General features: G+C 48.5%; 1 protein-coding gene across 1 annotated transcript in view; it reads right to left on the bottom strand.

The window, feature by feature from the left end:
• Positions 1-4,189: 4,189 nt before the first annotated feature.
• Positions 4,190-27,479, bottom strand: part of LOC138252685 (peroxynitrite isomerase THAP4-like) — an 80,339-nt gene continuing 57,049 nt past the window's right edge. The window contains exon 4 of the mRNA XM_069205759.1: positions 4,190-13,576. Coding sequence (XP_069061860.1) covers positions 13,301-13,576 — 276 coding nt within the window. The 3' untranslated portion in view covers positions 4,190-13,300. The remainder of the gene's footprint in view (positions 13,577-27,479) is intronic.

Below are 27,479 nucleotides of genomic sequence, written 5' to 3'. Positions count from 1 at the left end.
GGCTGTCTTTGTTTTTTTTTTGTTTTTTTTTAGCAATGTGTTCCTAGAGGGAGAAGTTGGTGTCCAGGGTTTGGCATTCAGTGATAGTTGGGGCTCCAAACCATCAAGGTTCTTGTCTTTGAGGCAGGTTTGTACTGTGTCTTGTTGTTCTTGCACATAATACAAATAGTGTCTCGGTTGGGTTGTGCTTCAGAGAGGCTGTGGACATCCAGGTCTGAAGGTTATATGTTGGACTCAACAACGATGTTGGAACAACGACCTCGTTCTAACCACTAATGCCTTTACCACAAATGCGTTTACAACGATTTTACCGTTGTAAACACATTCCTTGTTAAGGCATTAGTGATCAGCATGCACGGCTCCAGCATGCTTCCCCCGTAGTGCCCCACCCCCAAAAATGACCACGGCCCCCCATCCCCACAACTACCCCAACCCCCAAAATTACCAGAACTCCAACCCCCGTCCCATAAAACCTAAACCCTAACCCCCAAACCCTAATCACCCCCAGCCCCCCACCCCAAAAACTAAAATTCCCCTGAGTCCCCACCTCTAAAACCTAAACACCCCAACCCACCCCTTAAACCTAAACCCTAATCAAACCCAGCCCCCACCCCAAAAACACCCTGAGGAACCCACCCCTTAAACTTAAACCCTGCCCCCTAAACCCTAATCACCCAGAGCCCCTCACCCCCCAAAAAAACAGCCCCAGTCCCACCCCAACTTACCTCCTCCTTCACCGCGTCGACTCCGACTCCCGTCTTCTGTACCTTAACCACGCATGTACGTGGTTCAGACATGCGTGGTTAAGGTAACAAAACCAGGAAGTCGTGGAAAACGAAAGTGTTGTTTCGCTTTCGTTTTTCACGACTTCGTGGTTTTGGAGTCGTTGTTCCGGGTGTTTCCCGGTCTGAATGATCTGCAGGCAGTGTTTGTATGTCTGAAGCAGAGTAGTCTTTTGAGTAGAGTTGTGTATTACCAGGAGGCAGAGACTACATCTTTCTCTATGCAGTGGTCTTTCACTTGGTCTCTTGCTGTTAACTTCCTAAGATTGGCTGATGGGTTTGTGTGGCAGAAGTCCAGTATCTTCAAGCACAAGTTTCAGACAGAATCTAAGGCCTCCCTGCACGGCTATTGCAGTAGTTCTACAGGGGAACAATAGTGACCACCTGTAGTGACAGCCCGGTTATAAGCTGTAGTGGTAGACGCATGGAACCCTTCCCTCTTGGTTGCCCAGAATCTAATGCTTCTTGCCCTGAAACGCATCCTAATGTGAAGCTCAGCCATTCTGCGACTACACTGATAGTGCTCTCTGGCACAAGGTTTTACATTGCTTCACGTTTCCTAGACTGACATTGCCCTTAGACAGAATCCTTACTTCTATTACATGCACTTAATCTTCTTGTTGGCGCAAGTCTGACAAGTGCATGGTCCCCGGTCATCTGCACGTAAGAAATCTCCCTTTCCAGCTGCTTTACCTCTCCCACGTGCCTTATAGCCCATGCTACATTACTAAGACTCCCTCTTAGACTTCTTGGCCTCTTCTCGCTCCTCACTCATTCTATGTTTATTCATATAGCGCTTTCTATGCCACTTGTGAGGCCTTCAAATTGTTGACTAAATATCTAATCCGTGTGTATTATGTCTATGGCACTTTGCGTCCCTGGAAGTCACTGTAGCAACCCAACTTTACTTCTTTTATCAAGTTCCTGGATGGTCTTTGGGTGCCTGTTGAAAGGATGTTGGTTGCAGTTACATTTGTATGAAGAACACTGGGGCCACTGCGTTCGCCTGGTAGGTAGGTAGAAATGTAGTGAGCCCAATTGCCATGGGCACAAATGTTGTAAGATTGTGTTAACTGTATACTCAGCAGCACTTGACATTCTTTTTGTGGCCCATGTTTCAGGTGACACAGGCTGTGTTCCTAGTGAGACAGCCTGTGTTCCAGGTGGCACGGCCCATGTGCCTGTGTACCAGATGACACAGCCCGTACGGCCTGTGTTCCAGGAGATACCGCCGGGTTCCAGGTGGTATGGCACAACCTGCATGGCCTGTGTTCCAGGAGATACCGCCGGGTTCCAGGTGGCACGGCCCATGTGCCTGTGTACCAGATGACACAACTTGCACGGCCTGTGTTCCAGGAGACACTGCTGGGTTCCATGTGGCACCGCCCATGTGCCTGTGTACCAGATGACACAACCTGCACGGCCTGTGTTCCAGGAGACCCCACCGGGTTCCAGATGGCACGGCCCATGTGCCTGTGTACCAGATGACACAACTTGCACGGCCTGTGTTCCAGGAGACACTGCTGGGTTCCATGTGGCACGGCCCATGTGCCTGTGTACCAGATGACACAACTTGCACGGCCTGTGTTCCAGGAGACACTGCTGGGTTCCATGTGGCACCGCCCATGTGCCTGTGTACCAGATGACACAACCTGCACGGCCTGTGTTCCAGGAGACACCACCGGGTTCCAGGTGGCACCACCCATGTGCCTGTGTACCAGATGACACAATCCGCACGGCCTGTGTTCCAGGAGACACAGCCGTGTTCCAGATGGCACGGCCCCTAATCCAGGTGACATTCAACTCACCTCTATCTTCGTCGATCTTCTCGACACATCGTGTAACTGTCCTCACGCGTCATAAGTGGTGCTCAGATGCAGAAACTGCATATATCTTCTGATTAAAATGTTTCATGCAGTGAAAGCAAATAATCTGTGACCTTGGTTTATGGTAATCAGATTATATCGCAGTCTTGCTGGGGTGACTGCAGCCATCCCAGTGGGATTCTACATCCAATACTGGTCAGCTGATTAAGACGCAACATTGGGCTGTAGCATTGTTAATATCCCTTCATTCCCTCAGCCTCTTGCCAGGTGTCAGCATCGTAGCCCCAGAGATGTATTCTTCTGAAAAATGCTCCAAATAATGGATCAGATGGCTAAATATCTAGGAAGACTAGTATGGCTTATATCCAGCAGTCCTACATGGCTTATCTGCCTTTCCACACGTGAGGCTGGTTGCCTTCAGTCGCCTCTGCCTGACTAAAAGGATCAATTTTAATACCTAGCGATTTGTGTGCTATATCTTCAGTTTTAGCCCCTAGTACCTTCTTATTTATTTTAGAGCGACACAGGGGCATCCTTCCACTTCACGCAACGCTGGGCAGTGCGTGAAGCTGCTGTGCTGCACTGGGTGACGGTAGTCAGCAGAAATGCACCATATCTACTAAGATACAGCGCCTTTCGCTGTCTCCTAGCGCTAGGGAACTGTGTGCTGCCTAGTGCCAGTGGCGGTGCTCTTGCACCATTGCCGCAAGGGTGTCTGCATTACACGCAGGATTGCTTTTGTGCAGGAAGGGATACCACAAGGTGCTAAAACAACCCTCCTTGGAAGCAGCCTCCTCTTCCTAGGTGTGCTGCCGGAAGGAGTGCACGTAAAAGGAGGAAACAATGAGAAAAATAAAGATATATTCCTTGATTCACCTTCTTCAGGGAGGGCTTTTTGGCGCAATGTCAGGTTTCCTCACCTCAGTAAATCTGGGAATGCATCAAAATCCATGGCTGGATGCAGGAGAACGCCCAAGCTCTACCCATGGAATCCTTCCCTGACGCAAAGGAACGCAAGGCAGTGCTATGTGCGACCTTGCGTTACTTTGTGGTTATTAAACTGTGTAAAGTACGCAAAGTGGCTTTGTGTGGCTTAGTAATGCCAAAACAGATTTCCTGTTGAGGCTGCGACCATAAAAGTGATGCAGTGCAACCGTGGCCCAAAAACGTAGTAAATCTGCCCCCGAGTGTGACTGAGTTCTTACCCGCTGTCCGCGATGGAGACGTTTGATTTCCACCCTCTAACCCATTTCCAGCTGTTCGTACTTTGGCCCTCAAGATTCTTCTCTGACTGACCTTTGGTAGTTTCACAATCTGTGGACACAACAGCCTTGGTTGTATCTACAGCTCATGCTTCAAGCTTGGCCACCAAGAACCTGTTTCATCTTTACAAGACTTACTTGTTATCTTACCAGTTTGAGTCTGGATGCAGACGAGGTGTGACAGTCTGCACTGTGAGTGCTTATGAGACCCACACCACACTACACCACACCACACCCATCCCATACCCCCCCTCCCCTCCCCCCACGCAGTCTCCGGCCTTCCGCTTACTGCATTCACAAATCTTTCCATGAAAAACAGTTTCTGAAACTTAGTCATGTGTTTATTTGACACTTAACCCTGTAAACATATGCTACAAAACCGTTCTGTATACAAATACACAAATTCATCATACATCACTAAAATAGGATAAAACTAGTTCTGCACAATTTTCTCTTCTTACGTCGGGACATTTTACTTGGATTCAAAGACTGAAGCTTGATTGGCAGCACTTGAATATCTTTGCACCTCCCTTATCAAGTTTTTCCTGTTTCATCAAAGTCCCTTTGTTTCCCCTTTACGGGCCTTCGCCTGCCGTTCCCTTGCAGTCTGCGGAGACGCTGATTTGGTAGAGATGGATTTACATTTCAAGGTTTTCTGTTCCGTCAGACATATGAAAGGAGGACTAGAGATGGGCTGCTGAAGCCCCACAACGTTCAATGCAGCGCATGCCCAGGAGTCCCAGGAACTGGGTGTTTGGGGGGCGGGGGAGTGCGGGGGCTAAACGTGGGTCCTACACTGTATTTTGGACAGTTTCTCCACCAGGAAATCATTGTCTTCCACTTGTGGCTGCCCTCTGGGTGATCTTGTGGTAGGCGGTGGTACTGTTGGGGGGATGGCCAGAACAAAGATCAGGGTCTGTGTTACCTGCACTAGTGACATTATAATCACTCCACAGGTGGTCCGTGTGCAAAGTGTGACACGGGTCCACAGGATGCACTGGGCTACCTTACACGAATGAGCAAGGTGATGGCTTCTGAGAGTGGGAAGAGGGCTGGTGTGTGGTGGAGGTGGTGAGGGAGGGGGAAGAGGGCTGGGGTGTGTTGGAGGTGGTGAGGGAGGGGGAAGAGGGCTGGTGTGTGGTGGAGGTGGCGAGGGAGGGGGAAGAGGGCTGGTGTGTGGTGGAGGTGGTGACGGAGGGGAAGAGGGCTGGTGTGTGGTGGAGGTGGGGACAGAGGGGGAAGAGGGCTGGTGTGTGGTGGAGGTGGTGAGGGAGGGGGAAGAGGGCTGGTGTGTGGTGGAGGTGGTGAGGGAGGGAGAAGAGGGCTGGTGTGTGGTGGAGGTGGTGACGGAGAGGAAGAGGGCTGGTGTGTGGTGGAGGTGGGGACAGAGGGGGGAAGAGGGCTGGTGTGTGGTGGAGGTGGGGACGGAGGGGGAAGAGGGCTGGTGTGTGGTGGAGGTGGTGATGGAGGGGAAGAGGGCTGGTGTATGGTGGGGATGGAGGGGGAAGATGGCTGGTGTGTGGTGGAGGAGTGGGCGGAGGGGGTGGTGCATCTGTCCTTGGGCTTTCTAAACTTAGGAGCCAGTGAAGGCTTAAAAGCAACATCCTCCTTAAAAGTGAGAATCCTCTGTCGGCTTTGTGGTGATTTTGCCTGTTGGAAGGTGTATGAAGAGGCGTTTTCTGTCAATAAGGGGGGGCGCATATACTTGATGTAAGTGTGACTACAGGGTCCGCCCACATCTAAGACCCTACGGGGCACTATAACTTCTCAAACTGAGTTACCGTTTGAGGCAATGTACAAACGGTGGTTTGTAAGGTGTCCAATAAAATGCATGAGTGATTAGTGCTAACAGTGACATGAAGAGTGTCTGAAAAGTGATAAATCGCTGGTAGGGCCAACCGACCCCTTAGTGTGAGCGTTTTTAACTGGCTGAAATATGTAGACCTATAGATGTTGGAGCTCACTGCATACTCCAAATACATCTGTGTTTTTAATTTTGCCAAAGGTTCTCACAAAGAATAAATACACACAGAGAACTTGCATTACCTGCAAACAGTTTTAAAGTAGATCCCCTCACAAAATACCATCAAAGAGCTCCGCTGATCAGAAGCGTTGAATCTCATCCTGGTAGATAAGATGCCACGGAGGAGGACCCGAGGATGAAGTATGCCATCAATATCAATGGTGGGTTAGGGTCCTTATAAAAGGAGTTTTTGTCCTACCACCAGGAATGAAATAACATTAGGAAGGCAGAACGTAGAAGAATCATGAATTCGCTCAGGAGTGATGCAGACCATGTGCATCCACAGCAACACATACTACAAACGTACACAGCACAAGTGTGATTGATCGACTGATGATTACAGACCTGCGTACCATTGTTACTGACCTCTACAGCATGAGGTGTACAGCGTGGGCTCTGATCATTGCTGACCTGGCGCAAACTGCATTTAATTGAGGGTCTCATAACAGGCCTGTGATATTGTATTGTATTGTACTGTATAGAGTATTTCTAGAGCGCATTCCACCAAATGCATCGAAGCGCTAGTCTGAGCAAAAAGAAGTGAGTTCCCGGGGCTCTCCGCCTAAAGAAACCTCCCTATTGGGCAAAAAGCCAAGTTTTTAATTTCTTCCTAAAAATGGCATATGTATCTATTTGTCGGAGTGAATCAGGAAGGGCATTCCATAGTCTAGCCGCTTCCACTGTGAAAGCTCGGTCCTCCCATCTGGCCTTATGGCAGCGAGGGACCGCAATCAAGTGTTTAGAAGCAGATCTAAGCGATCTTGAGGGCTGGTAAAATTGAAGTACAGACTTCAAATAATCACAACCATCATCCTGGAGAGCTTTATGTGTTAGGCACAAAGATTTTAATTTGATCCTCCTATCAACCGGGAGCCATTGTAGCCGTTTCAAGCTACTACTGGCTGAGGAATTGCGAGGGAGATTCAAAATAAGGCGGGCTGCAGTATTCTGAATCATCTGGAGTTTATGTATCGCAGTTTTACTCGCATTTAGCAAAAGTGCATTACAATAGTCAAGTTTTGACATAACTAAAGCCAATACAACTGGAATTCTCAGGTCAGCCTCCAAAAGATGGAGGATTTTCCTGAGCGTTTTCAAAGACCAGAAACACGTTTTGATCGTATTATTAATTTGTGGTTCAAAGGAGAGGGTACCATCAAAAATAGTGCTGAGATTTTTAGCCGAGGATCTGGGAAGAGGGCAGTCTCCACATTGTTCAGGCCACCAACTGACATCCCAGAAGATGTTGTTATGACCGAAACAAAGAATTTCGGTCTTAGCCCGTTAAGTTTGAGCCAGTTACTGGCCATCCAGTTGTTGATAGCTAACATACACCGTCGGAATTTCTCCATAGACTCTTCCCAATTATGGGCTATATGGATGATAAGCTGAGTATCGTCAGCATATGAAACAATGTGAATGCCAAAAGAACGTACCAAGTTGGCTAAAGGTGCCACATACAAGTTAAAAAAGGGTGGGACTAAGGGAAGATCCCTGGGGCACACCGCAAGGCAGTTGAAAAGGGGTGGCCCGCTGCTCACCACATGCCACCGTGATACTTCTGTTGGTCAAAAAAATCTAAGTAATTTTAGTGCCTTACTCCTGACACCCGCCTGATGCAGGCGAAAGATATGTGGTGAAATGGTATCAAAGGCAACGGATAAGTCAAGTAAAACAAGAATTGTACTTTCTCCTTTGTCCACACTTCTGCGAATCAAATCTGATTTCGATAGTAGTGCTGAGTCTGTACTATGACCGCTGTGGAAGCCGTGTTGGGAAGGATCTACCTTTCCATTAGCTTGTAAGAAGTCCGCAAGTTCCCTATTCAAATGTTTTTCTAAGATTTTAGCCAAAGTAGGTAAAAGTGAAATCGGCTGAAGATTAGACAAATCGGCTGCTTTTTTACTGGGTTTTTTTGTGAGGGGGATGACAATAGATTCCTTCCAGCTCCTCGGAAAACAACCATCTTCCAAAATTTCAGCTAACACTGGTTCCAAAGTAGAAGCAATAAGATTAGGCGCTAGCTTTAGAATATGTGGTGGGCAATATGTACAATTCAGGGCCTAATCAATAGATCTGTAGCATAATGCGTACAATCAATTGCCTGATCATTATACACCTATAGCAGGATGTGTGGATTGATGGTGTGATCATTATGGCCCTATAGAATCATGTCTATGATCAAGGATGCAACAATAGACCACACACAGGCTGTGTGAGAGCACAGGTATGATCACTATAGACTCTTAGCACACTGTATCTGATTGAGGGTTTGGTGAACAGACCTGCAGCGTGATGCCAGCGACTGAGGCTTTAATTAGTAGACTACAAGCACACTGTTTGTGATCAAAGGTCTGATTGATAAAAAAATACAGTACAAAGTGTGAAGGACGGTCTGGTCATTATAGACCCATGTCTCGGCATGATAGAAGCAGATGATGCTGCTTGTGATGAAGGATCTGGATTAATAGACCTGTATGACTGTGCGATCGAGGGTCTGATCAAGAGACCTACAGCATAATGCATGTGATCGAGGATCTCATCAATAGACCTGTAGCACGCTGTGTGATCGAGGGTGTGATCGATAGCCCCGTAGCACGCTGCATGTGATTGTGGGTCTGATCAATAGACCTGTAGCACTCTGCATGTGATCGCGAGTGTGATCAATAGACCTGTAGCACGCTGCGTGTGATTGAGGGTTTGGTCATTAAATAATTATAGCATCAAGGTTGATTTTGAGAGTCTTGTCATGACAGACCAATAGCACGCTGCGTGTGATCGAGGGTGTGATCAATAGACCTGTAGCATGCTACGTGTGCTCAATAGACCTGTAGCCCGCTGCGACTGATAGAGGGCCACATCAATAGACCTGAAGCATGGTGCGTGTGATTGAGGGTTTGGCCGCTAAATAAATATAGCATTGAGGTTGATCTTGAGGGTCTTGCCTTGATAGACCAATGGCAAGCTGCGTGTGCTCGAGGGTCTGATCAACAGATCTGTAGCACAATTTGTGGGACTGAAAGTCACTTCGCTGAATAATGATAGCACGCCCCTTGTGTTGAGAGCCTGCTCAACTGTTGGGCCTCATGGAACTAGATCATACTATGAGTGATCGAGGGGCTCGTCATTACAGTTAGCGTAACAAGGGTGTGACGATGGGCTGTGCGGACAGAGATGGACAACATCACTAGCACCGCGCACTGGGAGACAATCTGAAGCAGCAATAAACCTGCATCAGCACCAAGGCAATTAGCTGAAAACCTTTCCAGATCACAGGCTTCCCCATGTTGTCACCTTTTCCACTGATGAGACTGTCACTCTCAAGGCACCAGTGAGAAGGCCAGTGTCGTCAGCATAACAGCGATGGGTAAAAATCACATTTCCAAGCACAGCAAAGGAATCACAGCTGAACACAAAGGATGGTTCCTGCACAGGCTAGAGATTAATGGAAGAGTCAACCCTGCTGCAGAGCGGGACAGTCAAAGCTGTACAATGGGTTAAAAAGGCAAAAAAGGTCCACGTTGGTCTCCTGCTGCTGTCTAGTCCACCCACAATGCATCAGTCCAATGGGCTGGTCAACAAAAGACCCCATAGCAGCAGAGAATTCCCTTCTTGTGACGTGTTCAGGCATTATCTATTCTGTTAAAATGCATTAATCTACGCAAATAAGATCACTCCCACCTCATCCCTCAGGTAGGTTTCACTTAAAACAATTGGTTATAGACTTGAAGGTAGAAACCAATGATGACCGCTCAAGCTCCTCGACAACTGATGATAGAAGTCCTAACATCTATCGGAAATCCTACTCCAGCCTTCTCCTAGGAGTGAACAAATATCTCCATCTGACTGGGGATCTTGCATATCACTAGGGATTCCGGACCAACTCATTGAATGACACTCAAGAGATCCGATTCCTCAGCTCTTCCCACACACCTTTGGCTATTCGTCCTCCACTTCCCTAACCCAACCCAGTTGCTGCTTCTCCTCAACCCTCCCCTACAGCCAACCAAAGCTTGCGTTGGTGTCTCTCCACCGTTCTTACTAGGCCCATAAACGTTTGCTCTCTGGAGTTCTGTCCCACCATCCGAAGGACTTCTGAACTGTTGCCACCCTGTACACATCTTGCAGAGTTGAAATGCATTCATTTGTTGAACGTGTCACATTTTCTACATGCCTTGAAGAGGAGACACACTTCACATGTTGAACTCATGCTAACATAAAGACACAGTGGTATGCTGTATTGACCTAGTGGCATCCTGTGGATTCTCAGAAGTGGACAAAACAATAGCGGGCCCCTGTAACAACAGGGGAAACTAACTGTAAAAACAGACACAAACTTGCCACCCTGAGGCCAGAAGTGACACGTAAACATCTCCTGTAAAGCAGGGACTACTAACACACGACTTATGAAATTTTGTCTTTTGGGAAATTGAGACATATGTATATGTATGTGTATATTTACATAAAAACCAAAGGTTACAGAGACGTTATAGTTAGGCTCTGAATTTACTTGTACAAAACCATAGAAATTCAGCAGTTAGAGTTCTTTCAAGTAACTATAACTTGTGCCCTTAGGTAACTATAACTCGCAACTCCACATATTATGTACTTGATGAGATCTTGTATGGCATCTCTGATATCATTACAACGTTTGCAATGACATTATTGAGAAGAAAACAGTGCATGGCAAGGGCGCGAGTTATAGTTACCTCAGGGCCCAATTTTTATTTTTTTGTTTTGTTTTGCTGCAAACTTGCAGCAAAAACATAATTTAAAAAGTGTTTTTTTGCTCTGGGGGTGGCAGCTAGTGCTAAAGGGTCAGGGCATCTCCACCCTGCCTCTTCTATATATTTTTTTTTTTTGGGACTCGCCTCAAGATGACTGCCAACAAACACTTCCTGGTTTGAAGCGTTGGCAGCCAATCGGAGCTGTGCATGTCCCTATGCAAGCTTGTCTTTGTTCGCGAATACTTGCGGTCAAATATGCAAATTTTAATTTCCCTAAAACTACTGAACGGATTTACACCAATTAACAAAAAGAACAATCTGTGTACCGACAGCTAGCTACTGCCAAATCTGGTAATTCTGTCCAGCGGTTTGGGCTGTAGACGTGTTGACAGATTCTATGGGAATTAACATGGGAAACGCAACATTTTTTGAGCACCCTTTTTCTCGGCCCCTGCTTGATGGATTACCCTGAAACTGTCCATGTGCACCAAGAATTGCTGGGCCACTTTTTCTGGAACATTTTGTGAAGATTTGTCAAACGGTGCCAAAGATAAAGGTAAGTCAAAAAACACTTTCCCAATGGAAACATGGTTCTAACTATAACTACCTAGTGGTGACTGCCACTATTTATATATATGAGATTTTTGGCACCTTTGGTGGCGATTTGACCTGAGAACCTTGTCTGTGTGAATATGGCTGATATGGCACAGGGTGACTGTTGTCGAAGTGCTTGGTGTTTTGTAAAATTTACTTTGATTTTTATTGTAATGCAACCCCTGTTTTCATATTTCAGGATAGTTCTGTTATGGTATTTGGCTACTCCGCCCGCGCTCCCCCTCTTTGTATTTAGCGGCCTGAAGAAGGTGGCTCCACATTTTGGTTTACACCAACATGCGCGCCAGTGCTCTTTGGTTTGGAATCAAGACTTGTAAACGACACTGTTCATATTAGAATGAAGAGATCTATCTTGTGTTATCTCCTGAAATTCCAATGAAAGAAATACCGTGGGTTATGAATAACTGATTTTTGTTGCTGTTTGTATAAGAAAGTCATAAATGCAGAGTGAATAGTTTGTCCCACTAAGGAAACACTGTGCGTTAGTATTCACAGCTGTGCAGGGGGTGGTAGTGTGTCACTTCTGGCCCCAGGCAATGGCCGGGGTTTATTGGGATGGAAGGAATGCAGCATGACTGAGAATGTTGTGCATTGTGAGTGGGTCATGGTAGGAGTTGGGTGTCGGGGTTTATTTCACTATTCTGTGACGTTATATTCTTCTTATATTATCACCCTCTGTTGAGTTAACAGTAGCCTAAAAAGTTTAGGTTATGCTGGAATGGATAATCTATCTGCATCATTTTTGATGAACAGTACAAAAGTGATTGATTTAATAAATCTTGGTTTTTCATTTTTTTGTGGCTCGAAATATTAATGTGTATATTAATTATGGGTGAACTACACCAATGTTAAGTTTTTGGGTGCCACGTTTGTGTGTATTTTTATAGGTACCCAGAAGTGGAGTGGACATGCTCATCACTCATGAAGCACGTGGCATGCTGTACACCCCTTGAAGAGATGACCCGCTGTTTACTTGCTGAACCTATGGCATCTGCTACAGCCCTCGTGAAGCGGACTCTTCACCCCCTGAAAGGTGTCACTGCACATCCTTTGAGGAGGGTATGTTCTCCAGGAGCTGGACCCGTGCCACACTGTCCCCCGCTGGAAGAGGTGACCTGCTCTACATGTTGAACTTCTGGCACCTTGTACGTCCCCTGAGATAGTGATATGCCCTTAACACGTTGAACCGATGGCATCCTGTAGACACAGTGGAGCAGTAATGCACTTCTCACTTATTACACTAGTGACACCTTGTAGACCTCCGAGGAGGTGAGATGTTCTTTACAGATTCACCTCGTGGTACTTAGGACATCCCCAAGAGGTGGCAGGTTCTTCAGGTGCTGCACCCTGAGGAGGTGACAAGCACTTTAAAGGCTGAACTCGTGGCACCCTACAGACCCCTTGGCAAGATGATGGTCTCTTCAGAAGCCTCATCTTATGATGAGGTGTCATGTTCCTTATAGGTTGAATTTTTGGCACTCCGTAGACGCCTTAACAAGGTGATGGTCTCTTTAGAAGCTGAACAGGCGATAAAGCACATCCATTGGAGAGGTGACATGCTCTTTACAGGATGAACTCGTGGTACTCCGTAGATGCCTTGACAAAGTGATGGGCTCTTCACTTGCTGAACAGGTGCCACTGTCCATCCTTTGAAAAGGTGGCCTTTTGTTTACAGGTTGAACTTGTGGCATTCCGTAGACCCCATGATAAGGTCACAGGCTGTACGTTTGCTGAACTGGTGGCGCTCTGCATACCACTCAGAGAAGTGACAGGCTCCTCTCTTACTGAACTGAGGGTACACTCCATCCTGGCAGAAGCACTAGCGCTCCATAGATCTGCTGAAGTTTTGGCACAATGTACACTTGCTGAAGTGGAGGCCTGGCACACTTTGCCGCGTGACAGCCGGGTTTCAGAAGATGGAGTAAAACCAGGGTCTTGTGACTGCAGTCCAGTTTACAGGAGTCCAAGGTCTAGAGGGCTCTTCATAGTAAACAAGCACTTCCGAAACACAACATCAAACCACTCCCTGGGCCTTTTGATTCCACGTGTTTTCCATGTGGGTCACTTATACTTTGTATCCATATGATTTCCCAAAGCGACCAAGTTCGCTGTTGTGCAATTTGAGATGTTGCATAAAAACCGAGTAGCCAGTGATGTTTTTCCCACAGCTATTACATATGAATGAAGATTCTTGCAGAGGGGCTGCACGGTCCTCACGTGACCCATGCTTGCTTGCAGGGTGGGCTTCGTGCACAGTATGTTCGATTGGGTCTTCCCCAGTCAGGTCAATCTGGTGCTGCGAGCCGATCTGCTGGGTCTCGCAGCTTTTCGATGATCGAATCTAAAGGAGAGAATCAAGAATATTGTTTATTACACAAACTAAACTAAACCCATGAACAGAGAATCTCAATGAAAAATGCTACACATTATTTAGAAAAGACAATCCAAGAGCGTAAGGCTGGGCGAGAACATAGGAGTGTGGTAAAAGTCTGCACCTTCCAATGTTGAGGAAACATGATGGTATGTTAGTGACATATACACCCCTACAATGAAGTGGGGCCCCTCAAGGATCCCTTCTACCTGGTTGGCCAACAACAGGTGCTCCCTGCTTTGAAGATCGAAGGCTCTAGACAGAGGTGTGGATGGACTCCTAAGTCTGAAGGAGTTGTTGAACCCATGGCCTCTAGTCAGGTCTGTTTGAGCTGCAGTAAGTTTTAGAAAGTCTGAGGCCATCCATTGTCTCAGAGTTTTGGGGCACTTGTTAAAGAGTCTAGAGGAGCGGCAAGGGGTCGCCTGGACAATGAAGAGCTCACATCTCAAGTGAGTGTCCTCTGCGGACATGTAGAATTTACCCCCATGGAGTGAAGGAGATCATCCGGCAGTAACATTTGTCAACCAGAAGGGGAGAGAGCGCTCATCCATGGGGACGATCACAGCGGATCAATCTGGTTTCACACTTCAAAGGAGAGAGAAATATAATCTGAGAACCCCATGGAAGAAAGAAAAAATAGAGAACTTAAGGAATAGATGATCACGAGCAGTGTCCTTTATTCTGGTATGAAACAGCGAGTGTTTAAGGATGTCGAAGGCTTCTGATCGATAGAAAAGGAACCAGTGCTCCTACACCACCACAGTAGACCAGTCATGAAGTCACAACTAAATGTGCTCTGATGCGGCAGGTGTTCTGGGTCCGGTGGGTTCTCTGGGTCTGACAGGTGCTCTGGGTGTTACAGGTGGCTCTGATGCGGTGGGTGCTCTGGGTCTGGTGGGTGCTCTGGGTTTGGTGGGTGCTCTGATGCGGCCGGTGCTCTGATGCGGCGGGTGATGTGGGTCTGGTGGGTGCTCTGGGTCGGGTGGGTGCTCTGCTGCGACGGGTGCTCTGGGTCTGGTGGGTGTTCTGATGCGGCGGGTGCTCTGGGTCTGGTGGGTGCTCTGGGTCTGGTGGGTGCTCTGATGCGGCAGGTGGCCTGCTGCAGCGGGTGCCCTGGGTCTGGTGGGTGCTCTGGGTCTGGTGGGTGCTCTGATGCAGCAGGTGGTCTGCTGCAGCGGGTGCCCTGGGTCTGGTGGGTGCTCTGGGTCTGGTGGGTGCTCTGATGCGGCAGGTGGTCTGCTGCAGCGGGTGCCCTGGGTCTGGTGGGTGCTCTGGGTCTGGTGGGTGCTCCGATGCGGTCGGTGCTCTGGGTCTGGTGGATGCTCTGATGCGGCGGGTGCTCTGGGTGTGGTGGGTGCTCTAAGGCGGCGGGTGCTCTGGGTCTGATAGGTGCTCCGATGCGGCGGGTGTGGGTCTGATGGGAGCTCTGATGCAGCAGGTGCTCTGGGTTTGGTGGGTGCTCTGATGCGGTGGGTGCGGCGGGTGCTCTGATGCAGCAGGTGCTGTGGGGTCTGGTGGATGCTCTGATGCGGCGGGTGCTCTGGGTCTGGTGGGTGATCTGATGCAGCGGGTGCTCTGGGTCTGGTGGGTGCTCTGATGCGGCAGGTGGTCTGCTGCAGCGGGTGCCCTGGGTCTGGTGGGTGCTCTGGGTCTGGTGGGTGCTCTGATACAGGTGTGGATCTGATGGGAGCTCTGATGCAGCAGGTGCTGTGGGCTCTGGTGGGTGCTCCGATGTGGTGGGTGCTCTGATGCGGCGGGTGCTCTGGGTCTGGTGGGTGCCCTGGGTCTGGTGGGTGCTCTGGGTCTGGTGGGTGCTTTGATGCGGCAGTTGGTCTGCTGCAGCGGGTGCCCTGGGTCTGGTGGGTGCTCTGGGTCTGGTGGGTGCTTTGATGCGGCAGGTGGTCTGCTGCAGCGGGTGCCCTGGGTCTGGTGGGTGCTCTGGGTCTGGTGGATGCTCTAATGCGGCGGGTGCTCTGGGTGTGGTGGGTGCTCTAAGGCGGCGGGTGCTCTGGGTCTGATAGGTGCTCCGATGCGGCGGGTGTGGGTCTGATGGGAGCTCTGATGCAGCAGGGGCTCTGGGTTTGGTGGGTGCTCTGATCCTGTGGGTGCGGCGGGTGCTCTGATGCAGCAGGTGCTCTGGGTCTGGTGGGTGCCCTGATGCGGTGGGTGCGGCGGGTGCTCTGATGCAGCAGGTGCTGTGGGGTCTGGTGGGTGCTCCGATGTGGTGGGTGCTCTGATGCAGCAGGTGCTCTGGGTCTGGTGGGTGCTCTGATGCGGCGGGGGCTCTGAGTTTGGTGGGTGCTCTGATGCTGTGGGTGCAGCGGGTGCTCTGAGGCGGCGGGTGCTCTGGGTCTGGTGGGTGCTCTGCTGCAGTGGGTGCCCTGGGTCTGGTGGGTGCTCTGGGTCTGGTGGGTGCTCTGATACGGGTGTGGGTCTGATGGGAGCTCTGATGCAGCAGGGACTCTGGGTCTGGCGGGTGCTCTAATGCGGCGAGTGCTCTGATGCGGCAGGTGGTCTGCTGCAGCGGGTGCCCTGGGTCTGGTGGGTGCTCTGATACGGGTGTGGGTCTGATGGGAGCTCTGATGCAGCAGGTGCTCTGGGTCTGGTGGGTGCTCTGATGCGGCGGGGGCTCTGAGTTTGGTGGGTGCAGCGGGTGCTCTGATGCGGCAGGTGCTCTGGGTCTGGTGGGTGCTCCGATGCGGTCGGTGCTCTGGGTCTGGTGGATGCTCTGATGCGGCGGATGCTCTGGGTTTGGTGGGTGCTCTAAGGCGGCTGGTGCTCTGGGTCTGATAGGTGCTCCGATGCGGCGGGTGTGGGTCTGATGGGAGCTCTGATGCAGCAGGGGCTCTGGGTTTGGTGGGTGCTCTGATCCTGTGGGTGCGGCGGGTGCTCTGATGCAGCAGGTGCTGTGGGTCTGGTGGGTGCTCCGATGTGGTGGGTGCTCCAATGCGGTTGGTGCTCTGGGTCTGGTGGATGCTCTGATGCGGCGGGTGTGGGTCTGATGGGAGCTCTGATGCGGCGGGGGCTCTGGGTTTGGTGGGTGCTCTGATGCGGTGGGTGCGGCAGGTGCTCTGATGCAGCAGGTGCTGTGGGTCTGGTGGGTGCTCCGATGTGGTGGGTGCTCTGATGCGGCGGGTGCTCTGGGTCTGGTGGGTGCTCTGATGTAGTGGCTGCTCTGGGTCTCAAACCAGCCTCAAAAGGATGAAGAAAGTTAAAGGTCTCCAAAAATACTGCAACTTCACAAAGACCAGTTTTCCAGGATTCTTCCAAGATATGGCAGCAGAGAGATAGGACAGAAGGTTGTATGGTAATCTGGAGAAAGGGAACAATTTTTTAGTAAAGAGTTGCCCATGTCTAATTTTCCACTTTTCCAGAAGTACTCTTTGAGTGAGAGAAAGGTTCAACAGGGTGGAAAGATCAGCGGCTAGAACAGGAGCAAGCAGTTGTATTATCTTGCAGGGCAGACATCCGAGGGGGAAATAGAAGGTCTTCTGGTGGAAATGATCTAAGCTCCGTGGTGGAGACCGAAAAAGAAAGCAAGTCAGAGTGCTCACCTTTAAGGAAACTGGACTTGTTGTGCCTCAAGGCCTTTGTTGTCCTTATCTGGGACAAAAAACATCGATAGCTCATAAGAGAGATCTCGCAGAGGGTTGACCTAGTTACATCTCGCCAAAGGGCCAGCGAGGTCTTTCATTCCTCTGAGGAGTTCTTTTGGCAGGGTATGTGCCACTGTGATGCACACAGCATCCCCCTCCTGTTTGACAAGCTCTAGCTAATGTTTGCAGGGAGCTATTGCAGCACAGTGCTGTGGCTTGGACTCCTGACTATAGCGGAGCCCCCACTGTCTTTCTGCTCTGCTCTGAGCTGGGGGTTACTATGAAGATTGTGGACTCTTACTGGAAGAATTGTGTCAAAAGAATTAGTTAAGCTTTGACTAAACCTCACAGAGATCCAAAAACATACTGGGAAAACTAACTCCTGGAGGAAATCACTAAAGATCAGAACCCCCAGAGACAAAGAACTAACAGTCGATAAATTAAAAGAGGATATTCAAAAGCTAAAGGGAAAAAAATATTGTGGTCCAGATGAAGTATTAAATCAGATGTTCAAACAGCTTGCACTACATTCAAGCACTAGTAAGACTTTTCTGCATCACCGTGCAGGTGGGCTCTTGCCAGACACGTATCTGAACGCATCAGTAATCTTGTCTACAAACGATGGGGTAGTCCCAACCTGAGTAACTCCAGTACAGTTTGTGTACACAGTAACATAAGCAAACGTATCTGCAGCAATGTTAACTAAAGTATACTGAAGTCCGTAAATAATAGTAACTTTCTACAAAGGAGACAGACAGGTAACAAATTCAAACAGCAAACCACAGACCAGATCTTCACATTACTAGAGTGTCGTAGAGCTGTTGTAGTTGGACTCGTGCTCTAGGCGAGACTGCTGGGTTAGGGATGACAGCACTTTTGTTTGCAGGCGGCTAAGCCAATCCTACAAGTCGCAACTGTTGGCCCAACCCTCCCGGCTCACAAGCAGTAATTCACCAAAAACCCGAACAGCAAAAGGTGATTTGTGGCAACCTTTGCGCATGGACTCAAGAGTGCGACATCTGAGGGGAGTCGTGGTAAAACGGAAGTTACCCTTTTCTCACATGAGCAACAAGTCTCAGTCACACACAGGCAATGAAAGAGATGCAGGAAAGTTTTCAATACATTTATCTAAATGACTATGGTAAAATGCATGAGCAGCAATGATCAGGATAAGAATAAAAAAAGAAAAATTATTGTGAAGAGAAGAGTTGTGAATACAAAGACCCCCATTATATTCCAATAAACATGAGATGTAAAAAAAAAAAAACCTACAACCCTGGCATGGAGAAACTAATCTTGAACCTAACGAGAGCTAGGTGTGATCAGCCTAATCTGCCAGTGCCATGTCCATGAGAAGAGTCCCCCAACCCTCGTTACCTTGGAATGAGGTCTCTAGATCAGACTCCGTGGTGACACAAAGGCTGGGCCGGCATCAAGGTGATGTGCAGCATAGATGGCGTCGATGGCATCTGGTAGGAATCGCTCTGATAACCTTGTCTGTGTGAAGTGTATTTATACAGACCATGTAGGACCCCTGACACAGGAATGTTCCAAAACAATAGATAAGGAGGCAGACTTGGGGCAGCAATTATGTAAACAATACCCAAAGATAGTACATTATGGTCCTGTCACGCATAAGTGAGAAGGGGACATGATATGCATACCTATGTTTGCCACTACGTTATGACTGATAGCGACGCCTTCACAGAGTGGCACTCGTAAAGCAAAAGCAAAACATTTCTCTAACTATAAACATGGCAGCCACTTGAAAAGAAATAATAAAATAAATTGGCTAAAACAGAGCAAACTAAGTAGGTTAAAAGTCACCAGGTGATGGGGGGACAAGTCTGCAAGCCAGAAGGCTGAGCTAACCTTCTGAGTCCCAATAAAGCAAAACGGATCCAGTACACCCTCTCCATTCCAGGAATAAGGAAGATCCCATAAAGATTACATCATAGAATCCTAGACCGATCCGAACGACCCTTGCAAAATTATTGTTGAGGTCGTTGTAGGAAAGTACCATCTTGCCTGGCATGTTATATGTATGTTTTTTTTGCCTGTGTCACTGGGATCCTGCTAACCTGTGTGGTGCCTAACTGTATCACTGAGGCTCTGCTAACCAGAACCTCAGTGTTTATTCTCTCTCTGCTTTTAAAATGGTCACTGCAGGCTAGTGACTAGTTTTACCAATTCTCATTGGCACACTGGAACTCCCTTGTAATTCCCTTGTATATGGTACCTAGGTACCCATTGGGGTTCCAGGAGATCCCCTATGGGCTGCAGCATTTCTTGTGTCACCCATAGGGAGCTCAGACAATTCTTACACAGGCCTGCCACTGCAGCCTGAGTGAAATAACGACCACGTTATTTCACAGCAATTTTACACTGCAATTAAGTAACCTATAAGTCACCTCTATGTCTAACCCTCACCTGGTGAAGGTTAGGTGCAAAGTTACTAAGTGTGAGGGCACCCTGGTACTAGCCAAGGTGGCCCCACATAGTTCAGGGCAATTTCCCCGGACTTTGTGAATGCGGGGACACCATTACACGTGTGCACTACATATAGGTCAATACCTATATTTAGCTTCACAATGGTAACTCCGAACATAGCCATGTAACATGTCTAAGATCATGGAGTTGTCCCCCCATGCCAAATCTGGTATTGGGGTGCCAATCCCATGCATCCCCGGGGCTCCAGCATGGACCCGGGTACTGCCAAACCAGCTCTCTGGGGTTTTCACTGCAGCTACCACTGCTGCCAACCCACAGACAGGCTTCTGCCCCCCTGGGCTGGGATCTGGGCTGCCCAGTCCCAGGAAGGCAGAACAAAGGATTTCCTCTGAAAGTGGGTGTTACACCCTCTCTCTTTGGAAATAGGTGTGAAGGGCCTGAGAGGAGTAGCCTCCCCCAGCCTCTGGAAATGCTTTGAAGGGCGCAGATGGTGCCCTCTTTGCATAAACCAGTCTACACCGGTTCAGGGATCCCCCAGCCCCTGCTCTGGTGTGAAACTAGACAAAGAAAAGGGGAGTGACCACTCCCCTGTCCATCACCACCCCAGGGGTGGTGCCCAGAGCTCCTCCAGTGTGTCCCAGGCCTCTGCCATCTTCAATGCAGAGGTGTGAGGGCACAATGGAGGCCTATGAGTGGCCAGTGCAATAGGTGACATCAGAGACCTCTCCTGATAGGTGCCTACCTGACTAGGTGGCCAATCCTCCTCTGAGGGCTATTTAGGGTCTCTCCTGTGGGCTTCTCTTCAGATAACGAATGCAAGAGCTCACCAGAGTTCCTCTGCATCTCCCTCTTCGACTTCTGCCAAGGATCGACTGCTGACTGCTCCAGGACGCCTGCAAAACTGCAACAAAGTAACAAGAAGACTGCCAGCGACATTGTAGCACCTAATCCTGCCAGCTTTCTCAACTGTTTCCTGGTGGTGCATGCTCTGGGGGCTGTCTGCCTTCACCCTGCACTGAAACCAAGAAGAAATCTCCAGTGGGTCGACGGAATCATCTCCTTGCTAACGCAGGCACCAAACTTCTGCTTCACTGGTCCTCTGGGTCCCCTCTCATCGTGACGAGCATGGTCCCTGAAACACAGGAGTGGATCCAAGTGACCCCGACAGTCCAGTGGCCCATCTGTCCAAATTTGGTGGCGGTAAGTCCTTGCCTCCCCAATCCAGACAGTAATCCTGTGTACTGCGTGAACTGCAGCTGCTAGAGCTTCTGTGCACTTTTGCAAGGAATCCTTTGTGCACAGCACAGCCCAGGTCCCCAGCACTCCGTCCTGCATTGCTCAATTCGCTGAGTTGACCACCGGCTTCGTGGGACCCTCTTTTGTAGTGTTGAGACGACCGCTGTGCTCAGTTTTCTTGAACCCGTGTTCAAGTACTTCTGCGTGGGCTCTCTGTGTTGCTGAGCGTCCCCTTTGTCTCCTCCTCCAAGGGGTGACCTCCTGGTTCTTCCTGGGCCCGGGCAGCACCCATTTTCTTCAACCGCGACCTTTGCAGCTAGCAAGGCTTGTCTGCGGTCTTTCTGCATGGAAACAACTCTGCATCCTCCAGCACGCTGTGGGACATCTTCTACACAAAGGAGAAGTTCTTGGCATCTTCCGTTGTTGCAGAATCTTCAGCTTCTTCCACCCTGAAGCAGCCATTTTGCACCTTCATCTGGGGTTTAGTGGGCTCCTGCCCCCCCCCCCGGACACTTTTGTGACTCTCGGACTTGGTCCTCTTCCTTTGCAGGTCCTCAGGTCCAGGAATCCATCTTCAGTGTTTAGCAGTCAGTTGTGGTCTTTGCAGAATCTCCAATGACAACTTTAGTGTGTTTCTGGGGAAGTAGGGTAACTTTACTCCTACGTTTCAGGGTCTTGGGGTGGGGTATCTTGGACACCCTCAGTGTTTTCTAACACTCCCAGCGTCCCAATACACTAGGCCTGAGGTCCCTAAGTGGTTCGTATTCCACTTTCTTAGTATATGGTTTATGTTGCCCCTAGGCCTATTGCATCCTATTGTATTCTACAGTGTTTGCACTATTTTTTTAACTGTTTACTTACCTGATTTTGGTTTGTGTGTATATTTTGTGTATTTTACTTACCTCCTAAGGGAGATATTTTTGGCACATTGTCACTAAAATAAAGTACCTTTATTTTTAGTAACCCTGAGTATTGTGAAACTCATGATATAGTGCTATTATGATATAAATGGTATAGTAGGAGCTTTGCATGTCTCCTAGTTCAGCCTAAGCTGCTCTGCTATAGCTACCTCTATCAGCCTCAGCTGCTAGAACACTACTAATCTACTAAGAAGGGATAACTGGACCTGGCACAAGGTGTAAGTACCATTAGGTATCCAGTGCAAGCCAGGCCAGCCTCCCACATTGGTGGTGCAGCGGTGGGATAAGTACTTGTAACTGCTTTACCACTTTGTCATTGGTGCTTTTCATAAGAAAAACATATTCCAAATACTTAAAAATATACACAGTTAACCTAAACAGTTTAACTTTCTTTCTACAAACTTTCTAAAAAAAGTTTCTAAAAAGTTTTTCAAAACTTTTGAAAAGTTTCAAAAAATGTTCTCTTTTCTTTAAAAAGTTTCTAAACTCTCTGTCCTAAACCCTTTCTAACAATTATGTCTGCAGTAGAACTTACTCCCACAGTTGTCCAGGGAACCTATGGTAGTTTAAACTTTAAACGTTTGAGGGGTCTCTGCATAGAAAGAGGTTTAAGCATTGGTAAGAACCCTACCAAAGATCTTCTCCTTAGCCTTCTCCTAGAAAGTGACCAGAACCAGTCTGGCCCATCCCAGGATCAGGAGGTAGAGGAGGGGGGGTACCCAGCGAGAATCAGGGGAGGGCCCTGAGGACTCTGGGGAGGGTTCATCCAAAGACCTGCCAGCTAACAGGCCACCTAGTGACACTGGTAGTGGGAGGGAGTCACACTCTAGTAGGGCACCTTTCACTCCAAAAGGCCAGGTAACTAGAGTCCATCCAGTTAGAGACAGGTCCACTTCTGCCAATTCCCACATTTCCTCTGTGTCTCAGAATTCCCAAAGCCTCCCACCCTGAGGATAACACTGTAGAGAGGGAACACAGAAAGATGAGGTTGTAAGAGGCCAGACTGAAGCTAAGACAGCAGCAGTTGGCCTTAGACAGGGAATCCCTAGATGTAGAGAGGGTTGAAGGCAGAGGTTGGGGTTAGCTCCCCATGGTGGCAGCAGCAGAGTCCTTGATAGTAATCCTGTAAGAGAACAAGATTCTAGGGACCTGCATAAGATAGTCCCCCCTTACAAGGAGGGGGACGACATTAACAAGTGGTTTGCTGCACTTGAGAGGGCCTGTATGGTACAGTTGGTCCCTCAAATACAGTGGGTTGTTATCTTGTGGCTATCTTTCACTGGTAAGGGTAGGGATAGGCTCCTTACTGTCAGACAAAGTGATGCTAATATTTACAAAATTTTGGAGGATGCACTCTTAGATGGATTTGGCTTAACCACTGAACAATACAGGATAAGGTTCAGAGATACCAGAAAAGAGTCCTCTCAAGACTGGACAGACTTTGTAGACTGTTCAGTGAAGGCCTTGGAGGGTTGGTTACATGGCAGTAAGGTGACTGACTATGAAAGCCTGTATAATCTAATCTTGAGAGAGCATATTTTGAATAATTGTGTGACTTGTCGCATCAGTACTTGGTAGACTCCGATCTGACATCTTCCCAAGAATTGGGAAATAAGGCAGACAAATGGGTCAGAACAAGAGGGAACAGAAATGTTCATACAGGTGGTGACAAGGATGGCAAGAAGAAGGATGGTAAGTCTTCTGACAAGGGTGGGGACAAGGATAAAAAACATTCTGAGTCTTCATCAGTCCCACAAAAATCCTCTGGGGTGGTGGGTCCAAATCCTCTTCCCACAATCAAAAGAAGTCATGGTGTTATTTATATAAAAGTAAAGGCCATAGGGCAAGTGATTCCACTTGCCCAAAGAAAAACACCAAGGCTCCCACTACCACAACCCCAACTTTGTCCTCTGGTGCCCCTAGTAATAGCAGTGGTGGTGGGAAATCTACTACAAATAACCAATCCACAGGTGTAGCTGGGCTCACTATTGGCAATGTAGTTGGGGATGGTCTTGTTAGGGAGACCACAGAGGCTACTTTAGTCTTTGATTGTGGTATTGACTTTGCCACCTTGGTTGCTTGTCCCCTTAATATGGGTAAGTACAAGCAACTTCCGCTAATAAATGGTGTTGAGGTTCAGGCCTACAGGGACACAGGAGACAGTGTCACTATGGTGATTGAGAAACTGGTTCACCCTGATCAACACCTACTTGGTCACCAGTACCAAGTGACTGATGCTCATAACACTCTTAGCCACCCCATGGCTGTTGTGAATCTCAACTGGGGGGGGGGGGTACTGGTCCAAAGAAAGTTGTGGTTGCCTCAGATTTACCTGTAGACTGCTTACTAGGCAATGATTTGGAGACATCAGCTTGGGCTGAAGTGGAGTTGGAGGCTCATGCAGCAATGCTGGGCATTCTTGGGCATATTTTTGCTTTGACAAGGGCTCAGGCCAAAAAGCAAAAAGGACAGGGAAACTTGGATTCTGGAACAATGGACCAAGTGCTCCCAAAAGCTAGGTGTAGAAAGGCTAAATCCTTGCCCACTATCCCTCCCTCTCCAGAAGAGTCCCCTTTTGAGGAAGAGGAATCCTCTCCCTGTGCAGAACCTACACCAGATTAGCTGGCAGCAGACACTGCTGAGCTTTTGGGTGCAGGGGGGGCTGCTAGGGAAGAGCTGAGTGTGGCACAGCAGACCTGTCCCACACTAAAGGGTTTAAGACAGCACGCTGTCAAACAGCAAAATGGAGATGTTACTGATAGCCATAAGGTCTATTGGGAAGATAATCTCCTTTATACTGAGTCAAGGGACCCTAAACCTGGAGCTGGCAGGAGATTGGTCATCCCTTTGCAGTATAGGGAGTTTCTTCTGACCTTGGCACATGAAATTCCTTTGGCTGGGCATTTGGGCCAGAGCAAAACTTGGGACAGACGTGTTCCATTGTTTCAGTTGTCTCACATGTCAGAGGACACTAAGGAGGTTTGTCGCTCATGTGTGACCTGCCAAGCCAGTGGCAAGACTGGTGGCACACCTAAGGCCCCCTTAATTCCACTCCCAGTGGTTGGGGTGCCCTTTGAAAGGGTAGGGGTTGACATAGTTGCCCCCCTTGACCCTCCAACAGCTTCAGGCAATAGGTTTATCCTTGTGGTAGTGGACCATGCCACTAGGTATCTTGAAGCTATTCCCTTAAGGACCACTACAGCTTCTGCAGTGGCAAAGGCCCTCCTGGGAATCTTTTTCAGAGTGGGCTTCCCTAAGGAAGTGGTGTCAGACAGAGGTAGTAACTTCATGTCTGCATACCTCAAAGCTATGTGGACGGAGTGTGGTGTAACTTATAAGTTCACTACTCCTTATCATCCACAGATGGTTGAGAGGTTTAATTAAACGGAAAAAGGTTGAGGTTAACTATTTGGTAGAACTAGGCACTGCCAGGAGTCCCGTTAGGGTGCTCCATGTCAATCGCCTAAAACCCTACTATGACAGGGCTGATCTCACCCTGCTCATGGCAACTGATGAGGGACAGGAAGAAGAGATTGACCCTCTCCCTGACCTCTTCTCCACCACTGAAGCTGATGGCTTAGTGGAGGGAGTGGTGCTTGCAGATTGCCTTAATGCTGAGCAGAAGGACAACTGTATAAATCTCCTAGGCCAATTCTCTGACCTCTTCTCACTGATCCCAGGTACAACTACCTGGTGTGAGCACACAATTAACACTGGAGACAGTTTACCTGTCAAAAGTAAGATTTATAGACAACCTGACAATGTCAGAGATTGCATAAAACAAGAGGTACAGAAAATGCTGGATCTGGGAGTGATGGAGCCTTCAGAAAGCCCCTGGGCTAGCCCAGTGGTTCTTGTCCCAAAACCTCACAGTAAAGATGGAAAAAGAAAATTAGGTTTTGTGTTGACTACAGAGGTCTCAATCAAGTAACCAAAACTGATGCTCACCCTATAGCCAGGGCAGATGAGCTCATAGATACACTGGCATCTGCCAAGTACCTAAGCACTTTTGATTTAACTGCAGGGTATTGGCAGATTAAATTATCAGAAGATGCTAAACCTAAAACTGCATTTTCCACCATTGGAGGACATTACCAGTTCACTGTTATGCCCTTTGGTTTGAAGAATGCACCTGCCACTTTTTTGCACCTGGTTCACCTATGGAAAGTTTTGGAGGCCCTGCAAAAGGCAGGCCTCACTATTAAGGCTTCAAAGTGCCAGATAGGGCAGGGTAAGGTGGTTTATCTGGGACACCTTGTGGGGAACAGACTACACCACTGCAGGGGAAGATCCAGACCATTATAGAATGGGCTCCCCCTACAACTCAAACCCAGGTGAGAGCCTTCTTAGGCCTCACAGGGTATTACAGGAGGTTCATAAAGAACTATGGCTCCATTGCAGCCCCTCTTAATGACCTCACATCCAAGAAAATGCCTAAGAAGGTATTATGGACAGCAAACTGTCAGAAACCTTTTGAGGAGCTGAAGCAGGCCATGTGCTCTGTACCTGTCCTGAAAAGCCCCTGTTACTCCAAGAAATTAATTGTCCAAACTGATGCATCTGAATTAGGGGTAGGGGCAGTCTTATCACAACTTAATTCTGAGGGCCAGGATCAACCTGTTGCTTTTATCACCAGGAGGTTGACCACTAGAGAAAAGCGTTGGTCTGCCATAGAGAGGGAGGCCTTTGCTGTGGTCTGGGCACTGAAGAAGTTGAGGCCATACCTGTTTGGCACTCACCTGACAGACCACACACCTCTATTATGGCTCAAACAAATGAAAGGTGAAAACCCTAAATTGTTGAGGTGGTCCATCTCCCTACAGGGAATGGACTATTCAGTGGAACATAGACATGGGAGTAACCACTACAATGCAGATGGACTCTCCAGATATTTCCACTTAAACAATGAAGACTCATCTGGGCAAGGTTAGCCTTACTGTCCCTCGTTTGGGGGGGTTGTGTAGGAAAGTACCATCTTGCCTGGCATGTTATCCCCATATTTCATATATGTTGTTATAGTTGTATGTGTCACTGGGACCCTGCCAGCCAGGGCCCCAGTGCTCATAAGTGTGCCCTGTATGTGTTACCTGTGTTATGACTAACTGTCTCACTGAGGCTCTGCTATCCAGAACCTCAGTGGTTATGCTCTCTCATTTCTTTCCAAATTGTCACTAACAGGCTAGTGACCAATTTCACCAATTTACATTGGCATACTGGAACACCCTTATAATTCCCTAGTATATGGTACTGAGGTACCCAGGGTATTGGGGTTCCAGGAGATCCCTATGGGCTACAGCATTTCTTGTGCCACCCATAGGGAGATTTGACAATTCTTACACAGGCCTGCCAGTGCAGCCTGAGTGAAATAACGTCCACGGTATTTCACAGCCATTTACCACTGCACTTAGGAACTTATAAGTCACCTATATGTCTAACCTTTACCTGGTAAAGGTTGGGTGCTAAGTTACTTAGGGTGTGGGCACCCTGGCACTAGCCAAGGTGCTCCCACATTGTTCAGGGCAAATTCCCCGGACTTTGTGAGCGCGGGGACACCATTACACGCGTGCACTGTACATATGTCACGACATATGTATAGCGTCACAATGGTAACTCCGAACATGGCCATGTAACATGTCTAGGATCATGGAATTGTCACCCCAATGCCATTCT

The sequence above is a fragment of the Pleurodeles waltl genome, chromosome 1_2 (assembly GCF_031143425.1).
Source record: "Pleurodeles waltl isolate 20211129_DDA chromosome 1_2, aPleWal1.hap1.20221129, whole genome shotgun sequence".
In the NCBI taxonomy this organism is placed as follows: Eukaryota; Metazoa; Chordata; class Amphibia; order Caudata; family Salamandridae; genus Pleurodeles; species Pleurodeles waltl.
Note: the sequence above shows the minus strand (reverse complement) of the source record. Positions and strands in the feature narration are given on the sequence as shown.